A 17,924-nucleotide genomic window follows, 5' to 3' on the forward strand; every position below is an offset into this window, starting at 1 on the left:
AGCATAGTTGACTGTGCAAGAAGAATGCAATTACGAAACAGCGGAAGAAATGCGATTAGCACAGCCGAGATGGACAACAGTGTTGCTATATTAGTCAGTCAGGATGTGCGAGGAGGCTGGGGAGAAAATGCGTAGGACACAAAAGTTCCAGTGCAGCGAGAGACTTACTCGGGGAAAACGTTGATCACACTCCCACCAAGTCGTTTATGGCAAATTCCACAGATTCTCTCTTCGGTAACCGTGACATGTCTCGACCTGGATGATTTGCCATCACCTCCTTCGCCAACCAACAGCTGGGCTTGGGTCTTGATATTTTGGCACTTTTGCAGGCTCGCTACAATTCTGGACTCGTTCATAATAGAATTGGCAGCCCGCATGCGACCTTTGAAGTAAAACTCGAGCTCCTTGACCGGGAGGGACTCCGGGATCAGCTCCAGAGCCGAGTTTGGAGGAAGGCGAGATCCATGTTTGGCGAGCACCTCCAGCGCGGGTCCATATCGTGGTTTGTACCCATGCGGTGGAGACAGATATAGAGATAGTAATGTCAAATATATGGATGATTTCTCTCCTTCGAAATCTGGAAGAGCTATACTCTGTGTAGCCGTAGTCTCCGTGCTAGTCGCATCTTCGGTTTTATGCAAGTGGTTGCAGTATCTGTCGCGCAATTGTCAGACGTGCTTCTCAACCTGGTAGAGGTCATTCAGTAATAAGACATACTCTTCGGCTTTAACATAGTCTTCGAGCTTGAACACGTAAATCTCCAGCGCTTGTCTATGCTGCCCCATCTTGCTGAAAACGATCGCTCTCGCCTCGAAAAATTCAGGATCTTTTCCAAATAAGTCAGCTTATTGCATTGTCTCAACTGAGAGTAGAGTAAGCATAGGCCTACCATCTCGATCCAGACGGTCAAGGATCTTAGCCGGCGAGTACTGGGAACTCGTCCGTAACATATCCAATAATTTGTTTCGTAAATCGATATGATCGTCTTCACTGGCAAATTCTTGTTCCTGGCTTTTGTGTCTCTCGAGGCGATCCAGATAGAGACCTAATAGGCTTTGGTGCAAGTCTGGCGTCATATCATTTAGTTCTCCGATGATGTGCTCGAGATACCGAACTGCAAGCTTGACATCGATCTCTTTCAAAAAATCCAGAACCTGGTGACGTGGTAACGTTTCCGCATTTTCAGTATCTGCAAGGAAAACCTCCATGCCCAGGTCAGGATCCTCGCGCATTGGCCATTCAGCGAATTCTAAGATCAAATCGATGTGATCTGGAGACAAATTCTGTAAATAGCCCACTGTTCTCTTTGGCCCATGGAGCTGAGACGCTGTTTCCTCCTCTCCTTCAGCCTGACCAAATTTTTTCAGCAGCCCCAAGGCTTGCCGATGCAGTTTCTTGCCGTAGAGGAAGTCAATCAGGTCGTTCTGACGGCCAGTCTCTTCCAGCTTCTCGATAACTACGTCCGGATCGCAGAAATTGGCGATACGGAAAAGGGAGCCCGCAAGGGATGGAGTCGCGTACATGTATACCCGGAAAAGAGTTGTGTCGACAAGCTTCGCTTTCTCCCGAAGCCTCTCGCCGAAGTCGTAATCTTGGTCGCCCTCAGCAATGCCAAGCAGCTTCGTGACAGAGTCGGCGAACTCATCTTTCACCGTGCTGGTGGCCGGATCTAATTTGAGCGATCCATCGGGATTGAGGAATCGTTGAAAGCGCCGGCGAACATCCGCGAGATACGCCTGGAGCTCACGAACAGCAAGCTTGAGGTCCTTGCCTTCAAGGCGTTTGTCGCCGCGAGATTCCTCCACAAGCTTACTACGGATACTGCCCGTATCGCTGGCGTCGTCAGTTTTCGTCCGAAGAAGAGATCTCACAGAAGGCGTGTGAATAAGAGTTCTAGCAGCTGCGGCTTCTTCCGAAGATCGGGCATTCTCTTGATTCTGGGTTTCATCGGCTTTTGGCTGGCCATCCATAGTACTGTCTTCCGAATCCTCCGCTTCTTCTGGAAGGGTGGAGAGTTCGCCGGCTATGGTTCGAGGATAGAGTCGTATCACACTCTCCGGAGGAGCTGATATTTCTGTGAAGAGCTCCATAGACTCCAAGTACTTTCGACGGGTAAACAGAGTTTCGGCTTTCTCAAGCTTGATGGAGCGCAGCCGACCCGCTTTATCTCTTAAAAGAGCGTCCTCAAGCATACTCGCGAGGCTGATCGCCTCGTCGAGATGTCCTTTTTCGACAAGAGTATCAATCTGTGTATCATAGCTCAGAGCCTCCATCCTCCAGATAATACGGTCGCTGGCAACCAGGAAGCCTTTACCAGCGTGTGTCAAGCTAATTGTAGGTTGAGGAATATGCATGACGCTCGCAGACGGCAGTGGCACCGATTGAAGCAATGTCAGCGTCTCCGGATTCCTAACCTCTAACACCCCCTTCGAAGAGTCGTGAAGTGCTAGCAGGAAAGGATAAGAGTACCCGATATCCACAGGGGCATGACTCCAGGGGATCTGCCTTCGCCTCAAAGAATTACCGTCAATATCAATGAACTGAGTGTTTATATCCTTTGCCAATAACACCTGGCCTTCGCTGAGTCGTGTAGCCATTGGTTTCGGGGCTGCGCCGCCGATTCCTATATAGCTCATGCTAGCAACTCCAACACCAGCCAAACGTCCGGTCTCTTGCCCCGGAAGCCCACCAATGCTCCCCGGCCCAACCAGGTCGGTGACAGTTGTGGTCTCGATATCCACCATAACGAAGTTCGAGCTTAACCCAGCGACCAGCTTTGCGCCAGAAACCCAGGTGAGTGTCTTGATCCCACTAACCAGCGTCATCTCCGCCGTATCATTTTCTAGCTCCATATCGCGCCACGTCCATAGCAGTATCTTTCGCTTGACGGCAACAGCGAGGCGCGAGACGATCGAGGGAACGCCCGTTTCCGGATCGTGGACGATATTCGACGTCACAGCAAACGTAGTCGCGCCCTTTGTTTTCGTAAGCTGCTGCTGGAGCTCGTAGGTCTGCAGGTCGTGAATCGAGACGTATCCACCAGAAAGCGAAATTAGCAGCTTCGCCTCCTTGATCAGCACCAGCTGCTCAATCTTGTATCTGGCGAACTTCTCCAGTTCGCGGAGCAAATCTGTCTGCTTGGGCTTTGAGTTCGTGACTGAGCCCATGGTCGCAGGCCGGTTACTGTCCCCGTTTCTCATTGTGCCTTCTCCCTCCGCACCTTGGACCTGATGGTCCTCGCTCTCCGCTTCGCCATTGGAGAGCTCATTGATCCTGTATATCCGCAAGCTGCCATTGTTCAACCCTACCAGAAGGCGATCGCCGTACGCGAGGACCGACTCGATCTTCGATTTGTCTCGCGGTTTGAGCTCGACGAGCGGCCGAGCCGTGAAAGCGGATAGCATGGCTCGGCAGCGAGCTCCTTTGGTCGCGCCTCTTCACCTGTCAAGGGGACAACTCTCGTTCATGTCCAATTGGAATAAGATGAGGATCTGAGCGCAGCTACCATGCTGCTCTGGTCATGTTGTTCGTCTGCTCTGCAAGCAGTTTACGTTTAATTCACCGGTTACACCATCGTCTCAACGCTGTTTCCCACCGACTCATGTGACAGGGGTCACGCTTGCCGCCTTTGGCCCCGGCTAATCAGATCACTGCCCGTGGACTTGGCTGGCAGACGTCATATTAGGACACCTGAGGCACTCACACCGATAAGAGATTCTGCGCATCTTTATTATGTGCATTTTGTATTATAGAAGATTCTATCCTATGTTTGGTATGTGTAGTATATGACCAAAGAGAGCGCCCGGGAGATGCTGGCACCTATCAAATATCGAATACCAGATATCTGCAGTTCCCTTGGCTGTTGACTGCGCGCTCCACGTTAAGGTGATGCTCAAGCGGCCCTATGCAGATAAAAAGAAAGAAAATCGACAGAGGAACGGAGATGTAGCCGGCCACAAGCGTGTATACTTCATACAGATGTCAGACAATATGCAAGATTGATACAAATCATGCTACCCGGGGCACCGTTTGTCAGAAACGGAGAGGGCTATGACAAACAATAGGCGCCCAGAACGATGATAAAAAATGGTTGTTACTCTCACAGCCAACAACAAGCTTCGTATCAACGAATTGGCTGGGAGTCACACTTTGGGAGAGAGACATCAACCAAAGAATACCCCCCAATCTCAGTATTTATTTTTATTTATTTTATTTTTGAAGTTCGGTGGGGTAGTCTTGATGTTTCGCTGATGTGCCCTTCGCACGCCATGTGGATACGGCAGGGATGTCGGCTTTGAAGCGTTGTTCCTCAGTGCCGTATGCACGAGGCGTAAGTTTGATTAATGTATGGAGAGGAACCTCCATCCAAGGGCTTTGTTCTTGAGGCACATTGAGGAAATAGGCATAGATGCAACGCAAGACAGCTTGATGTGTCACAATCATGACGTTCTCACTGCGTTCCAGCTCCATGATGATCGGCTCTAGGCGAATCACAACATCGCGATAGGACTCGCCGCCTCTGTAACGGTAATTGTACTTATCCTCATCACGGGCCGCAAAGTCATCAGGGTACTGGTCCGCAATTTCCTCATAGGTGAGCCCATCACAGACACCCGAGTCAAGCTCATCAAGAGCTTTCCACTCTAACTTCTCGTAGCCTGTCTCAGCCGCAAGGTGCCGAGCAGTCTGAATTGTACGTTTGAGAGTGGACGTCCAAATGACAATCTTTGTATTGGGAGGAACACCAGACTTTCGCAAAAGCCCAGGGAGAGCCCGAGCATAAGCTTCGCCACGTTCTGAGATATTGGAGTCCCCGCCAATCTTGCCTGTCAGATTGTATTCTGACTCACCATGCTAGGAAAAGATTAGCTCTACTCGATTCCTGGGTACATTGGCGAAAGACTCACGCGAGAAAGCCAGATCGAGCGAGGTTTGATATGGAGGTTCTGGATGTAGTAGACCAGTCGACTCGAGAGATAGTCTTTGATCTGGTTGATGATGACCGTGGAGCCGACATTAATGAGTTTTACATAGGTGAAGCTTCTCTCGTCATCGTCGATGGTCTCATAGACTTTTTCGTAATTGCGGATGCGGTTTCGGAAATCCAGCGCGGCGGCTTCAGGATCCTGTCCTTTGTAATCAGGCGAAGTAGTTTTCACTTCCAGAATGTTGTTCATAATGAGGTCCTCATCATCACATATCGATTCAACAAACAGTGTCTCAATATTAGCTTCGTGACAAGTCTCATAGATCCAGCGACGCCGTGTTTTTGTTGAATTCGTGGCATCAAGGATGGCTACAACGCCTTTTCCGGCTTTGAACCAGTTCAGCATGTCTGACAATGCCGCCTCGGCAGCCGCTCTTCTCATCCTCTCTCCCTCAGGATTGTGAGGATCAAAGAAAGTAGCAGTTGGTTGCGGAGTGTCCTGACGGCGGTAGGTGCCCACGTTGAATACTCGAGCTGGTATACCGACCCAGCCCAGATATCGCATGGCTGGATGATATATCAGCTTTCCATTAGAAGGTTTTCCGGCGTGTAAGGAGATCAAAGACTTGACATACCCTTTCCAGCTATGAGACTCTTGCCCCGGGCTGGAAGGCCAACCATGACCACACAGATTTTGGAGTCATCTGACTATCGCCTCGTTATTAAATGCAGCAGAAGATTCCCTTTGGAGTGTTTCTTTGGGATATAGAAAGTCTCAGGGAAAACACAGAATGCCCAAACAGAGAGTCCAAATGCCAGGGGCGTTGTAGAATCTAAGAGACCCGAAGAAGCTCTCACAGGTGTAATCGGGGGTACAAGACAAAGAGAGTGCTTTTCTCACTCGCTGACTTTCCTCTATTTAGAAGTCCAAGCCTGTTTGAAGCAACATGCCATCAAATCATGCATGACTCTTGCAAGACATAAAGTAATATAGTTGAACATAGTATCGGCCATGGAGTCCAGACAGACTCCGCCGGTCCGTCCCACCGGAGTAGGACATAAACAAACGATCTGACAAAGAAATAAGAAGCACTTACGCTGGCAAAAAAACTCTTCTGGCCGGAGCCTCTTTGAGCTGAAATCCCAGAAGTCATCTTTCGCAATCAAGAACTTCTTTCGTGTAGCCTTTTTCTTATAATATCGCCAACACACCGGGAGATTGGCTAATAGCCTCGGCCAAGAGTCTCCAATTGAACAGAGGGCCGATTTGGAAAAATCGAAGGGTATATGTAACGGAAAAGAACAATAAGAGTATGGGCAAGATTTTGCTCTAATTTTTGCAGAAGATTTCGAATTCTTTAATTTCTTTTTTTTTTCCCCCTCGAATGACAGAAGACAGATCCGGCTGTCTTACAGGGGATTTGTTGCAGAGATCTTGAAAGTAGTTGTAACTGGCTGGATCACATTAAGCCCAACAGTCGATGCGGTGAAGAAGGAGAAGAACAGCACAGACGTCATGCCGCGGGGCAGTGAATATAACTAGAGAAGTTCCTGATGATAACCCCTCCGCTGGAGAAAGATGCGGTCACCGAATGATGGAAACAATCTTCCTCTTTGATGGTTCTCTTTCTCATTCTTCAGATGAAGGAATTTTCCCTGCTGAAGAAAAAGGACGACGTCGAAGAGAGGTTTCCACGTGACCCTCACGTTTTCGTCGGGTAAATTCGCACCCGTGGTATTGGTACCTACACCAGTATGTATATCGTCTTGTCTTACTCTGGTCTTGTCTCGTCCAGACTCCCGAGTCCCGACTGAGGAAATCGGGCAGGTGACACTCTATAGACTCCTCTAGTCCTCTTTTTCAGTTCTTAGTTCCTGCCTAGGCCGATCGGAATGTCCTCTTTTGGCGGGGTGTGGTGGAAGGCTTCTTCAAATAGAACATCTAGGTAGTCAGCTAGATGCTGTAGCAATTCTAGTCGTACGATGGTGGCCTGGTCTATGATGGAGAAGGTAGGGTACAATCGGCTGGACGGAATACCGTTTGTAGATTGTAATCTAGGTCCAGGCTGTCCAAATTTCGACTCTCCACGCCCGTCATCTCATGTTATTCTATCATTTCTATGACCAAATCAGCCGTGAAAATCTGGGGCCGTCGGCTAATCCTCAATGAGACCTTCCTTGATTCTGCCGAACAGGTGCGACCGCTTTTGACACCGCATCTGGGCGATCTGGTTCAGGCTTCGTCATCTGTGGACTCTTTTCGAGCTGGAGTTGGAAGCAGGCTGTATTGTTCTCCTGTCTTCAGGTTCCTACACAATAATACAGAAAGAGGCACTATACATATCCTAGTTTAAAGATAAAGATAGGATTTTTTTATGACAGTCGTTCTTCCCACAGGGCCCTGTTGTGGACCTCTTATCTCTACATTCCACGCAATCCAAGCGTAACATCACTCTAATCTGCGAGATTGACTCTGACCTGCAACTCATTTCTTTAGGGGAATCTGCTTGTTGGTATCATTTTTTGACTAATATTTTACTATCTTGATGTGCTTCGGATTATGAATGCCTTCTCCCTGCCAGTTGACGTTTAAGATGGAGTACGAGCAATCAGAATATGCTTCGCCGCGATCAACTCCCCGATTTGGTATGGTCTTGGGCCATTGTGATAAATTCTCCTTTGGTGTCTGCAGTCACCAAGAGCAGAAAGATTCTGCTGACCATCGAGGTCTGGTGCCTTGAACCGAGCTCAAGACAAACAGGGGCTGATCCACGGTTTGAATCGGAGTCTTCAGTCTGTTTCCACATCTGGACCATTCGTGGGCGAGATTGACGAAAGGTATCCAGCCATTTCGCTGGCGATGCCTATTTTCCTCGTCCTTGACTTTTTCTAGCATAGACTGGGTTTGCCTGTTCAATGGCCTTTTTCAAGCAGCAATATGTGAAGCGATTGCATTGCAACTGTTTATACGTCTCCCGCAACCTCATCGGTAACCGGTGCATCATTCGCATCGCCTCGAGTAGATGACCATCTAGCTTTCCTTTCCTCGGAGTTATAGGTTTCTCCTCGGGCTCTCTGCACACGGAGGTTGCCGCCCCAAGGACCCTGCTGGCCGTTCAAGGTATCCATGGCGGTCTGGGCCTCTTCCACGCTGCTGAACTCAACAAAGAGGTAGTAGTGGTCTCCAGCTTCAAATCGCTTCGCAGGGTGAGGAGTAAACAATTTGCTGACGTTCTCACTAATAATTGAGATCATTAGCCTTGGAAAATGGAGCTCGAAACATCAAAACCTACACTTTGTATCCCTTGAAGAAATCAGTGATTTTGGTGGTGATCTCCTCGGTATCAATCACCTTTGGGAGTCCACCGACGTATACACGACGACTGGTGTCGCTATTGACCTTGGGGAAGGTAGGAGCATCGTTGCGGCGCCAGCGGTCAGCAGCAAATGGGCTGCTGCTGCTGCTGCTGCTGCTGGTTCTGTCGCCACGAGGCGCACCTTCGGTGCGTTGTTGCTGAGCACGCTCGCTTGCAGATTTGGCGACACCTGGCTTGATCTTGACAGGACGACCGAGCAAATCACTGCCATCTAATTCGTTCATCGCTCGCTCTGCCGATTCCTTTGTGTCCAAATCCACGAAACAGTATGAAGGATTGCGGCCCGTGAAAGGATCGATGGCGATATCGATACGCTCACTACGAAGCGATCAGTTTCTCAACCATTGTCAAAGGAGAATCCGTGCAAATTCATACATTGGGAACTTCGTCGCGGTGAACAGTGCTTCCACATCCTCCGACTTGGCTGTATAGGGCATGTTACCGACATAGAGGCGTCGACCTTCAGAGATGGCCGGGGGCACTTGAGAGTTGAGCTTGCCGAATGTGAGTCTCGAGGTAGTTGTCTTGGGTCCGGGGGATCCAGAGTCCCGAGCGCTCGGGCTCTCTTCGCCCTTCATGCGCCAGTTGGGCGAATTGAAAGCACGGCCTGATGTTCTGACACCATTCTGGAAAGGTGATCTTCCGGGAGCTAAGGATGCATCAGTCATTTGAGATCAAGGCCATCGGTTGACTTCTTTTGGAATAAGCCCTAAATGAGCCACCCAAAGGATTCTGCCCTACACACTTTCTTGCTGCGGTACGGGACTATCAGGAGCGTCGGCCATTTTGATATCTTTTTGTATTATGACACTTATGTGACAAACAGGCTCTTATCGTTCCTGACAACAATTTAGAAGATTTAGCAAAAAGATATCCACAATTGATCTAGATTCCGCACCTCAAGGAAAGAGAATATGAATATTTTATCGAACCAGTGTATTCTGCCACCGAAGTGAAAATAAGCTGGCAAGGAATCTTCAGACTCGTCGACAAATACTTCATGCACGCCTGGTGACATTAAAACTTCTTTTTTTTTTTTTTTTTTTTTCCCGGCGTTTTGGCACAAATCATTCAAACAGCGCAAACTAACCAAACATTTTAGCGCCGATTGGCCCCTTAGCGAACCAAGCATATTTTTTCCAGCAACTGCAAAACAATCACGATTTCATCACGTTGCGCCTTCTCCTGCTCCATGTTCCCTTTAAAGTCATTCCACTCTTGCCGCTGTCCGTCAGAGGAGACCAAAATGGACTTGTCTCGCCATCAAGCTGATTTCAAATTGTGTGCGATCACTCCAGTATGAAGCTATTTCTGATTCGACATGCAGAGTGTGGACATAACGTGGGACAAGCAGCGTACGCGTCTTCTGTTGACTTAGATAGAATGGCAACTGACATTCCCGTGATACCAATGGAATTTGCAGAGGCGATACCAATGGCCACTACCTGACTGATAAGGGTAAGATGCAAGCCCATCTGCTCGCTCGACGCTTCAGAGACCGCGGGGTGCGCTTTACCCAGGTATTCTCTTCGGACCTCGATCGAGCCATGGAGACGGCGCAGGATATCTGCCAGCAGCAGCTGAGTAGCGGACCCTTCCTGACCCCGATTCAAACCTCGAACCTGAGGGAGCAGTCGTTCGGCTCCCTTGAAGGGACAAGGTGGAAGTCTGGTGCTCCTGGGTCCAGTATCAGCTCTCCGGATGCGTTGCGCGGGGGCGAGCCATCCTACACCGAGGAGGAGTCGGTTGTCTCTATGCGCACTCGCGTTAACGCCTTCCTGCAGGACTATATCGTGCCGTTGCTGGTGAATCTTGATACGACGAAGCCGGAGGAGGTCATCGCTGTCGTATCCCACGGTGTCATTCTCCAGGTTCTCTGGGTCTGTCTCGCTGATCTGTTCAACCAAAGAGACATCCACATTGGGGCTGGGGCCGCCCGCGCCGACTTCGGGGACTATGTGCGACCTGTGTGGTCGAACACCGGTGCCATGGAACTCGATATCCGGCCCTCCACGATTGCAGGCCCCGCTGTCCGTGACGCCGCGAGTCCGCCTCCCTTCTTGTTGGGGGTGTTGCAGCAGCGCGAGTCCTTCGAGGCTCTGCTCTCTAGCTGGTCTATGACTGTCATGTCTGTCGATGACACAAGTCATCTGGATATGGCGCAGCAAGTTGAGCGCACCGGCGGTACTGTACGGAACACGCTTCAACCGTCAAGGCAGGAGTCGACGAACCAGTTCTACCGACTTACTGGGACAGTTTGACTGAACTCAAGCATTTCATTAATATCAAGGTATGATTCCTCCTTCCTGTCCTCTTGGTTTTGTCCTCCCACGTTATTCCCCAAACCTTAATCACTTTCTATGATGAAGCAAGATTTCACACAGACCTGTTCTGAGCATTTTCCATGCGGATCTACAATCGTACCAACTGCTGTCTGAGAAAGTCATCAATACCTTTGTTCTTGTTCACGTCACATGCATGTCTCCAATGACCTCTAAAGCTCATTACTGACTTGCTTGCTTCATAGGCTCTTACAAATAGCTATCGTAGTACATGTGTCTGAACCCCCGGTATCTTCAGACTTTTATTTACTCCAAGAAAAACATCTGATTGTATGAACTGTTGCTGAGAGTGTATCCAAGTGATTAGAAATATATTCGAGTATCATTTAACCATCTACATGCAACCATGTACTCCAAGAAGAAGGCGATGTTCAATGAAGTGGTCGCACACCGACTCATTAGCATAATTGTCGTCAACCATTACTCCAGAACCCATAGCCCCATGACCTCCGCGGTGCAACCAGCTCAATCCGCATTGAAGCCAACATCATTCACATAAATCGAGGCATCGTCCCGCTCATACAACAGCACGGGTTTCACGTTCTTGCGCAGGATATACTGTTGAAAGAAATACCGCACCTGCTGCAAGCCATACATGACATGGGCCCGCGTCGACACAGAGAAGACCTGGTCGAGCTCCTCAAGCGTCAACCCCTTCGTCTCCGGCATGAACAGCAGCACGAGCACGAAGCCGACGAGGTTCCACCCGGCGTACCAGCAGAACGCGCCCTTGTCGCCGTAGGCCCCGTGCAGCGACGGCCAGGTGATGGCGAGGAGGAAGTTGAAGAACCAGGTCGTGGCGGTGGCGAGGGCCATGCCGTGCGAGCGGACGTAGAGCGGATAGGCCTCGGCGGAATAGGTGAAGGGGACGGGGCCCTCGCCGACGGAGTAGACGACGCCGAAGAGGTAGAGGCCCAGGGCGACGCAGGCGAGCTGGGCGTTATTGCTGTCCTCCGTTTTGGGGATGAAGAAGCTGAAGCCCGTGAAGAACATGGCGAGGGCCATGAGAGGGAATGTGGTTAGGAGGAGGTTGCGCCGGCCGAAGGTGTCGATCGTGTAAATGGCGGGGATGGCGAAGAGCCAGTTCACCACGCCCCAGCCAAAGGAGGTGGCTAGCGCGTTACGGGTGGTTGTCACCTGGTGGAAGATTTCGGAGGAATAATACGCTATTACATTGACTCCACAGAGCTGGAGGGGGGAAAGGGGGGGGAGTCAACTCAGGAAGAGAACGTATGGTGGGAAACGATGGGAAACTCTGGGAGTACTCACCTGCTGCAGGAACATGACGATTTCCGACGCGGCCAAGGCACGCCTGTTTCGAGGTACTGCGATGAGTTCCCAGATCTTGTTCTGGCCGAGCTTGATGGTGTTCTCTGCCTCTAACAAGGTGTGCATATAGTACAGGTCGCGGGCGGCCTGGATCTTGTGGGTGCGCAGGCTGCACATTGACTCGTACGCCTTGTAGTAGCGTTTCTGAGACATGTACCATCGCGGCGACTCTGGGCACGAGAATACAAACAGACAAACTAGGACCGCTGGGAACATCGCCGAACCCATCATGATTCGCCATTTCAGCCCGACAATGTCTGACGGGTCCGGGACCTCGAAGAAAGCTAGGTCGGCCGCGTAGCCCAGCATGATGCCAAAGGCAGTCCACATCTGCCATTGCATCACCAACGCACCACGGATGGCAGGGGGTGCGGTTTCCGCCGCGTAGATGGGGACGGTGGCCGATTTAGGACCAATGCCGAAGCCCAGGACGAAGCGAGCGATAAACATATGCCACCACGTGTTGACGAATCCTTGCCAAAGGCAAGCGATGGCGGAGAAACAGCAAGTGATGAAAATGGTCCCTCGACGGCCAAACCAGGCATTGAACGGTACTGCCAGCCAGCAACCTACTACCGCACAGCAAAGGTATGGCGCAGCATTGACAAGGCCGACCAGCCATTTATCTCTCGACTCATCGCTACCAATGCCAAACTGCCCTTTATAAAATATCTGCGCACCATTGACAACCGTCTCATCTAATGGGGAGCGGACGAGGGTTTCAGCAACGACGTTCGCAGCAAAAATGTGAGATGGCACTATCACTTACCCATCCCTTGCACTGCTGCCGACAGAGAGCATAGGGCGATGACGAGATACATCGTCCAGGGCTGCGACCAACGATGGGTGAATTCCCTGTGCAGAATCTCACGCTCCTCGGGTGTGAGACCGGAGACAGTTGCGAATTTGGCCGGGGCCTGGGCCAGGACGGCGCCCAACTCGAAAGCACGGATATCCTCTTCATCCCCCATGTGGTGTTTGAGAGCGAAGTCGATGCCTTGCCTGCGCAGCTCTTCAGGGGTATATCCGGCAAGTGGATTGGCAAGTATGGCATTCAGTTTTCGGCGTTGACGCTCTGCCGCTGTTCCGTAACGGCGCTGGTCGACAAAGGAGTTTCTCTTGTCCGTCGCATATTCAACATCTTCCACATGCTGTTCACTGACCCGGTCCCCGTAAGGGCTGGTATCATGAGGCCCTTGCATCTCCACTGCAGACAAAGAACTCAGACAGGATGTATGTTCTTGGAATCTTTTCACAGGTGTCAAGTCGGTGCGAACGAGATGACTTGATCAAACTAAGGTGCTTCGACAGTAGACTTGTATTTGAATATACTGCGAACCCAAGCATGGAAATATTCAAACTTCACTAGCTGGATTATAATCCATTGAACCTGCAGGTTGGTACCCAGGGCTCGATTGAAATGCAACCAAGATCTAGGTTGATCCTTGCAGGTGGATAGTAGAATCGAGTAATAATAGTAAGAATTAGGACAAAGAATGGAGAAACATGGCTTTACATCAAATCCAGTTAGGAATATGTATTTAGATCTATGGTAGCGTCAAGATGAAGAGGCAGATATGGAGGGAAGGGTATTTTGGGTCGGAGGCTTCGAGAACAAAGAAATATGAATTCCAGCTGAGCAAAGATCGACACCTTCTCAAGCAGAGTAGAAGAGCCCCAGGCAGTATGGTGAGGTATTAAACTGGTTGTTTTTCGAGCAAGTTGAGCACATCCATGCCGGAGAGGCATCTTGGCCGTTGATTGCTTTTTTCCCTCTTCTTGGTCATATTCTTCAATCCCCTCCTTTCTCCGTTCTTGCAGAGCGGGATGTCAGCACGCGATCATTGGTGGTCTCTTATTGAGCAATGATACTCGCGAGGCTGAAAGACAAACGTGGCGAGGGTCAGGACGTAGGCAAACGGGGCAATGAAGCTCGTGTTCTGCCCAATTACAGCACAGGCCTGGTCATTCTGGGGAGTGATGTCCGGGGTAAGTCTCCGTACTGTTGGTCCAGATGGTCTGGGGTAGTCTATCCGGTTGAGCTCTCCTCCATGGTGATCGCTTGAGATATCATCGGGAATATTGAGATGGCTTGCATTGAAGAAAAAGGAAGCATAAGGACTGGGGGGGGGAAAGGATGATGGTCAGTTCGTCGTCGTCAGAGAGTGAAACAGACAAGGACAAACAAACCCCGTGACCGATGGCAAAGGCGATGAGGCCGGGATGTTCAGGCAGGTAAGCTGCGTTCGTCGTGTCGCTTGAGCATCACTTCACCCGATATTCAGAGATGGTCTAGAATCAAGCATAACTGCCTGTTTCCCGTCTATTCTATTCTTCCATAGCAGGCACAGCCTCAAGCCATCAAGCTATGAGGACTATTTCAATCGGATATGCATATGAACAACCCTACACACTTGGCCATTTTCAACCTGCTTCAAGCACATCGGCCATCAATAAATCCCATGAGAAATACCTATAATTTAACCCTCTTTACGACCCTACGCTCTCGGCCTCGTCGTGGGCTCCGGAGGTTCACAGCCTCGTTGGACTGCAACCCGGGATATCGGGTAGGGATTTTCATGTCCCCCATTCATTCGCGGGGGAGAAGAAGTCTTCAACTGTTAGTCTATCATGGTTAAGTTTTCCGTCGGATGGATTGTGTGGAATGGACAGGCCATGAGGAACAGAGGGACATCTGATGTATATATATCTAGAAGTATACCTACTACCATAGGCAGAGGCTAGCCCATACCAGCCCACCACTCTCTTGAAAAAGCAGATATAGAAGATGAGCAGTTTCGACCACCAGGCTTGCATTTCCTATGTACATCTAGATCACAATATTATGACCTTCTTGACATGTAGGACAGTTAGGTAGTAGATACAGAGTATGGAAGTTGCTCATCGGCTGCTTGCGGGTGCGGGTGCGGCCCGCGACCCCATACAACATCATACATGAGGCATGAAGCATGGTAGTAGACTACAACTTAACAATGTAGGACAATGTATAAAGCAAGAAAGTATCGAAGGATCGGATTTAAACAACCCCATCCCCTTCAATCTTGAGTTCATAACATAGTCGTGCATTTATCGATTCCTCCTCAACCCATTTTCCCATCAAAGAACCCGAGCAAGCCCCTCAACTATATCCTTCAGCAATGCTTGGAAAGATCGCGCTCGAGGAAGCCTTCGCGCTCCCCCGCTTCGAAGAAAAGACTCGGTGGCGGGCAAGTCTCTTCTCAACCGGTCCTGAAAATCAATGATTACATCGCGGAGCAAATGAAGGCGAAGCCCCGATCGCTTCGAAGCATTTGCGTATGCGGCATACCCCCTTCCCCCCTCCCCCTCCCCCCTCCGCAAACCGTTCAAATGCTAACAGTCGCTGCAGTACACTATCCATGCACAATCCACAAGAAGCCGCCGCCGAGCTCCGCCGCTGCGTGCAGTAGCACGGCTTCCTCGGCGCCCTGGTCAACGATACACAGCGCGCCGGCCCCCCGACGGCGACGACATGATCTTCTACGACCAGCCGGAATGGGATAGTTTCTGGCAGACGTGCACCGAGCTCGACGTGCCGCTATATCTGCACCCGCGTAACCCCACGGGCAACATCTACGAGAAACTTTGGGCGGACCGTAAGTGGCTCCTGGGCCCGCCCGCTGAGCTTCGCGCACGGCGTCAGCCTGCATGTGCTCGGCATGGTGACCAACGGTGTGTTTGACCGGCACCCGGCGCTGCAGATCATCCTGGCCCATCTGGGCGAGCACATCCCCTTCGACATGTGGCGGATCAACTACTGGTTCGAGGACTGGAAGAAGCAGCTGGGTCTGGCGGCGACGTGCAAGAGGACGATCCGCGAGTACTTTGCGCGGAATCTGTGGATCAACTACGTCCGGGCATTTCTCAATGACGACACTGAATTTCTACATGGCGGAGGTTGGAGCGGATCGGATCTTGTTCTCGATCGACTATCCGTTTGAGACCTTTGCGGATGCGTGCGACTGGTTCGACAATGCTGAGTTGAATCTGATGGATCGGTTGAAGATTGGGCGTGAGGATGTTTGTTCTGCTTGAATCTTTTTTTCTTTTTTCCGAATTGTAGCTATCTGAGATTCCTTTGCGTATTCAAAATCCAATACATGAGAAGCATAGCCAGTTCCCTCGTTACATCGTGATGCGTTAACATAGTTTCACCCAGTTCAATCTCCCGTCCCTCACGCCAGTACCAATAGTCCAACCTAAGCTCAACCACATCTCAAAGTCAATCAAATCTGCGCGTTTCCTCCCCCAAGGCGTCTCAGCCGAGCCATTTCATTCCGCTCTATCTCGCGCTTCAGCTTCAGCTGACCTTCCTTCCACCGCTCAATGCATGCACCAGGGTTGTTGAGGAAGTGCCTGTGAAGGGGAGTGGCGTATTCCTCTTTCATGAAAGCCACAGAATTGCAATACTCCTGGAACTCATCAATGGCATCATTGAACACACTTCGGAGTGAGGACAGAAGCTCAGACAATTCCTCGCGCTCGGTACTGAGATGCTCTTGGTTGGAGGTCGAGTTGGAGTCCGGTTTGGAAAAAGGCGTACAGACAGTGATATCGTACAAGTCGTACAAAGTAAACAGCAGACGTACTTCGGTCCTGTCTGGCTTTATAAGGTAGCTATTTAATCCAATCGATTAGCTGTGTAGATCTCTGGAGGTGAATGAAACTGACTTACGCAGAGACAAGCTCGGCCATGTACTGATAGCGAGCGTGTGTAGACAACCATGTAGTCGATGCAATCTCCGCCATGGCGAATCTCGCTCTGCGCATTTCTCCCAGCCTGGATTGCAAATGATTGCGGCGACCCGTGAGATAACCGGACATTTCTTCAATCATGAGATGCACGATGCTGCTGTCCTCGGCGGAATAGAAGTTCGCTGGTGGCGAGGCAGTGTTCGAACCAGGGAAAAGAATGTACTCCATCCAAAGGACCATGTTCGTCATGCCAATGATATGGTTCATCAGTTCGGGCTTCACTTGGTCATTTCGTAGCATGGCTTGGATATCCTCAATTAAATCAGCTTTGGTTTCGTGAAAGATAGTTGTCGGAGGAGGAACGACCGTTTCCACTGATGCATCAGATGCCACGGATTCAGTAGGTGAGGTTGATCCGTTTCTATCTGGCTCAATGGAAGTCTCTGAGTCTGAATCGGTCTCAGGGTCGTTGATAGTAGGATCGGTGGAAGCGTCGAGTGTAAGGACAGGAGGAGTGGTGAGGCGGGTGTCAATCTCTTTGAAGCGCACGACCTCTTCGACAACCTTGGACATGGCGTGTTTGTAGGATGCCTCGTGTGCTGTGTTGACAACGGATTGGTTGTTCTCACAGGACTCCCAGTAGTCAGGGAAGGGCTCAAGATCAGTCTCAAGAGTAGCAACCCGGAGCATTGGACTGACAACGCCGATGGTTGCATCTGAGTTGCCCCTGCTACGGCGGCCAGCAGTGCCATTTTCGAAATCCACAGCCACCATGGCAAGTATGACGGAAGCATCGTCCTCTTCATCATCATAGTCATCAAGCGCAATTGGCTGACCAGGTATGGCGTCGACAAGCCTGCCCTCAAGGGTGGGAAGCACATCAGAGGTGGCGCTTGAGCTGCCTATACCAAGTTGAGCCTTGAGACGCTCCACAAGTCCATTGATGGAATCCGGAGAATTGTCGCTGGTAGAGCTTTGTCCTTCAGGAGTGGCAGGGCGCAGGTTGTCCTCAATGTCTGAGGAGGAGGGTATGTGTTGGTGAAGATTGTCACCCATTTTGAGATGAGTTCAACACAATGAAATCGATCCTCTGAGGTCAAATAAACTGATATGCAGAGTTCACTGTCGATAGCGGCAGAAATATGGTGTCCAAGAACGATTGGGAATGGTGGGAAAAAGGCATCTTTTATATGAGGGATGCTGCTGGTTGGTGAG

At 50.4% G+C, this 17,924-nt stretch overlaps 7 protein-coding genes across 7 annotated transcripts, besides 4 other annotated features; 2 read left to right on the forward strand and 5 right to left on the reverse strand.

Annotated features, from left to right (window-relative positions):
- Positions 1-164: 164 nt before the first annotated feature.
- On the reverse strand, positions 165-3,404 carry ACLA_007480 (putative vacuolar morphogenesis protein AvaB; the record flags this gene model as incomplete). Its single annotated transcript, XM_001273414.1, has 3 exons — positions 165-654; positions 718-826; positions 890-3,404. The coding sequence occupies 3 exons, from the start codon at positions 3,402-3,404 to the stop codon at positions 165-167; spliced, it is 3,114 nt and encodes a 1,037-aa protein (XP_001273415.1).
- Positions 712-750: a microsatellite.
- An 805-nt stretch (positions 3,405-4,209) lies between the features above and the next one.
- Positions 4,210-6,081, reverse strand: ACLA_007490 (bifunctional nucleoside/nucleotide kinase/histidine phosphatase family protein; the record flags this gene model as incomplete). The annotated part of the gene is made up of 4 exons (XM_001273415.1): positions 4,210-4,854; positions 4,908-5,494; positions 5,563-5,635; positions 6,025-6,081. The coding sequence occupies 4 exons, from the start codon at positions 6,079-6,081 to the stop codon at positions 4,210-4,212; spliced, it is 1,362 nt and encodes a 453-aa protein (XP_001273416.1).
- Positions 6,082-7,891: 1,810 nt separating this feature from the next.
- Positions 7,892-9,089, reverse strand: ACLA_007500 (RNA-binding protein; the record flags this gene model as incomplete). Its single annotated transcript, XM_001273416.1, has 4 exons — positions 7,892-8,165; positions 8,221-8,622; positions 8,680-8,953; positions 9,050-9,089. 4 exons carry the CDS (start codon positions 9,087-9,089, stop codon positions 7,892-7,894), a joined length of 990 nt encoding a protein of 329 aa, XP_001273417.1.
- Positions 8,379-8,402: a microsatellite.
- Positions 8,379-8,403: a microsatellite.
- Positions 9,090-9,328: 239 nt separating the features above from the next.
- Positions 9,329-9,352: a microsatellite.
- A 198-nt stretch (positions 9,353-9,550) lies between these two features.
- ACLA_007510 (histidine phosphatase family protein) lies at positions 9,551-10,565 on the forward strand (the record flags this gene model as incomplete). The annotated part of the gene is made up of 2 exons (XM_001273417.1): positions 9,551-9,585; positions 9,728-10,565. The coding sequence occupies 2 exons, from the start codon at positions 9,551-9,553 to the stop codon at positions 10,563-10,565; spliced, it is 873 nt and encodes a 290-aa protein (XP_001273418.1).
- Positions 10,566-11,111: 546 nt separating this feature from the next.
- On the reverse strand, positions 11,112-13,177 carry ACLA_007520 (sugar porter family MFS transporter; the record flags this gene model as incomplete). Its single annotated transcript, XM_001273418.1, has 3 exons — positions 11,112-11,834; positions 11,916-12,673; positions 12,745-13,177. The coding sequence occupies 3 exons, from the start codon at positions 13,175-13,177 to the stop codon at positions 11,112-11,114; spliced, it is 1,914 nt and encodes a 637-aa protein (XP_001273419.1).
- A 2,077-nt stretch (positions 13,178-15,254) lies between these two features.
- Positions 15,255-15,955, forward strand: ACLA_007530 (amidohydrolase family protein; the record flags this gene model as incomplete). The annotated part of the gene is made up of 3 exons (XM_001273419.1): positions 15,255-15,290; positions 15,355-15,530; positions 15,616-15,955. 3 exons carry the CDS (start codon positions 15,255-15,257, stop codon positions 15,953-15,955), a joined length of 552 nt encoding a protein of 183 aa, XP_001273420.1.
- A 285-nt stretch (positions 15,956-16,240) lies between these two features.
- Positions 16,241-17,765, reverse strand: ACLA_007540 (uncharacterized protein; the record flags this gene model as incomplete). The annotated part of the gene is made up of 2 exons (XM_001273420.1): positions 16,241-16,610; positions 16,690-17,765. The coding sequence occupies 2 exons, from the start codon at positions 17,763-17,765 to the stop codon at positions 16,241-16,243; spliced, it is 1,446 nt and encodes a 481-aa protein (XP_001273421.1).
- Positions 17,766-17,924: the final 159 nt, after the last annotated feature.

The sequence above is a fragment of the Aspergillus clavatus genome, genomic scaffold (assembly GCF_000002715.2).
Source record: "Aspergillus clavatus NRRL 1 1099423829797 genomic scaffold, whole genome shotgun sequence".
Lineage (NCBI taxonomy): Eukaryota > Fungi > Ascomycota > Eurotiomycetes > Eurotiales > Aspergillaceae > Aspergillus > Aspergillus clavatus.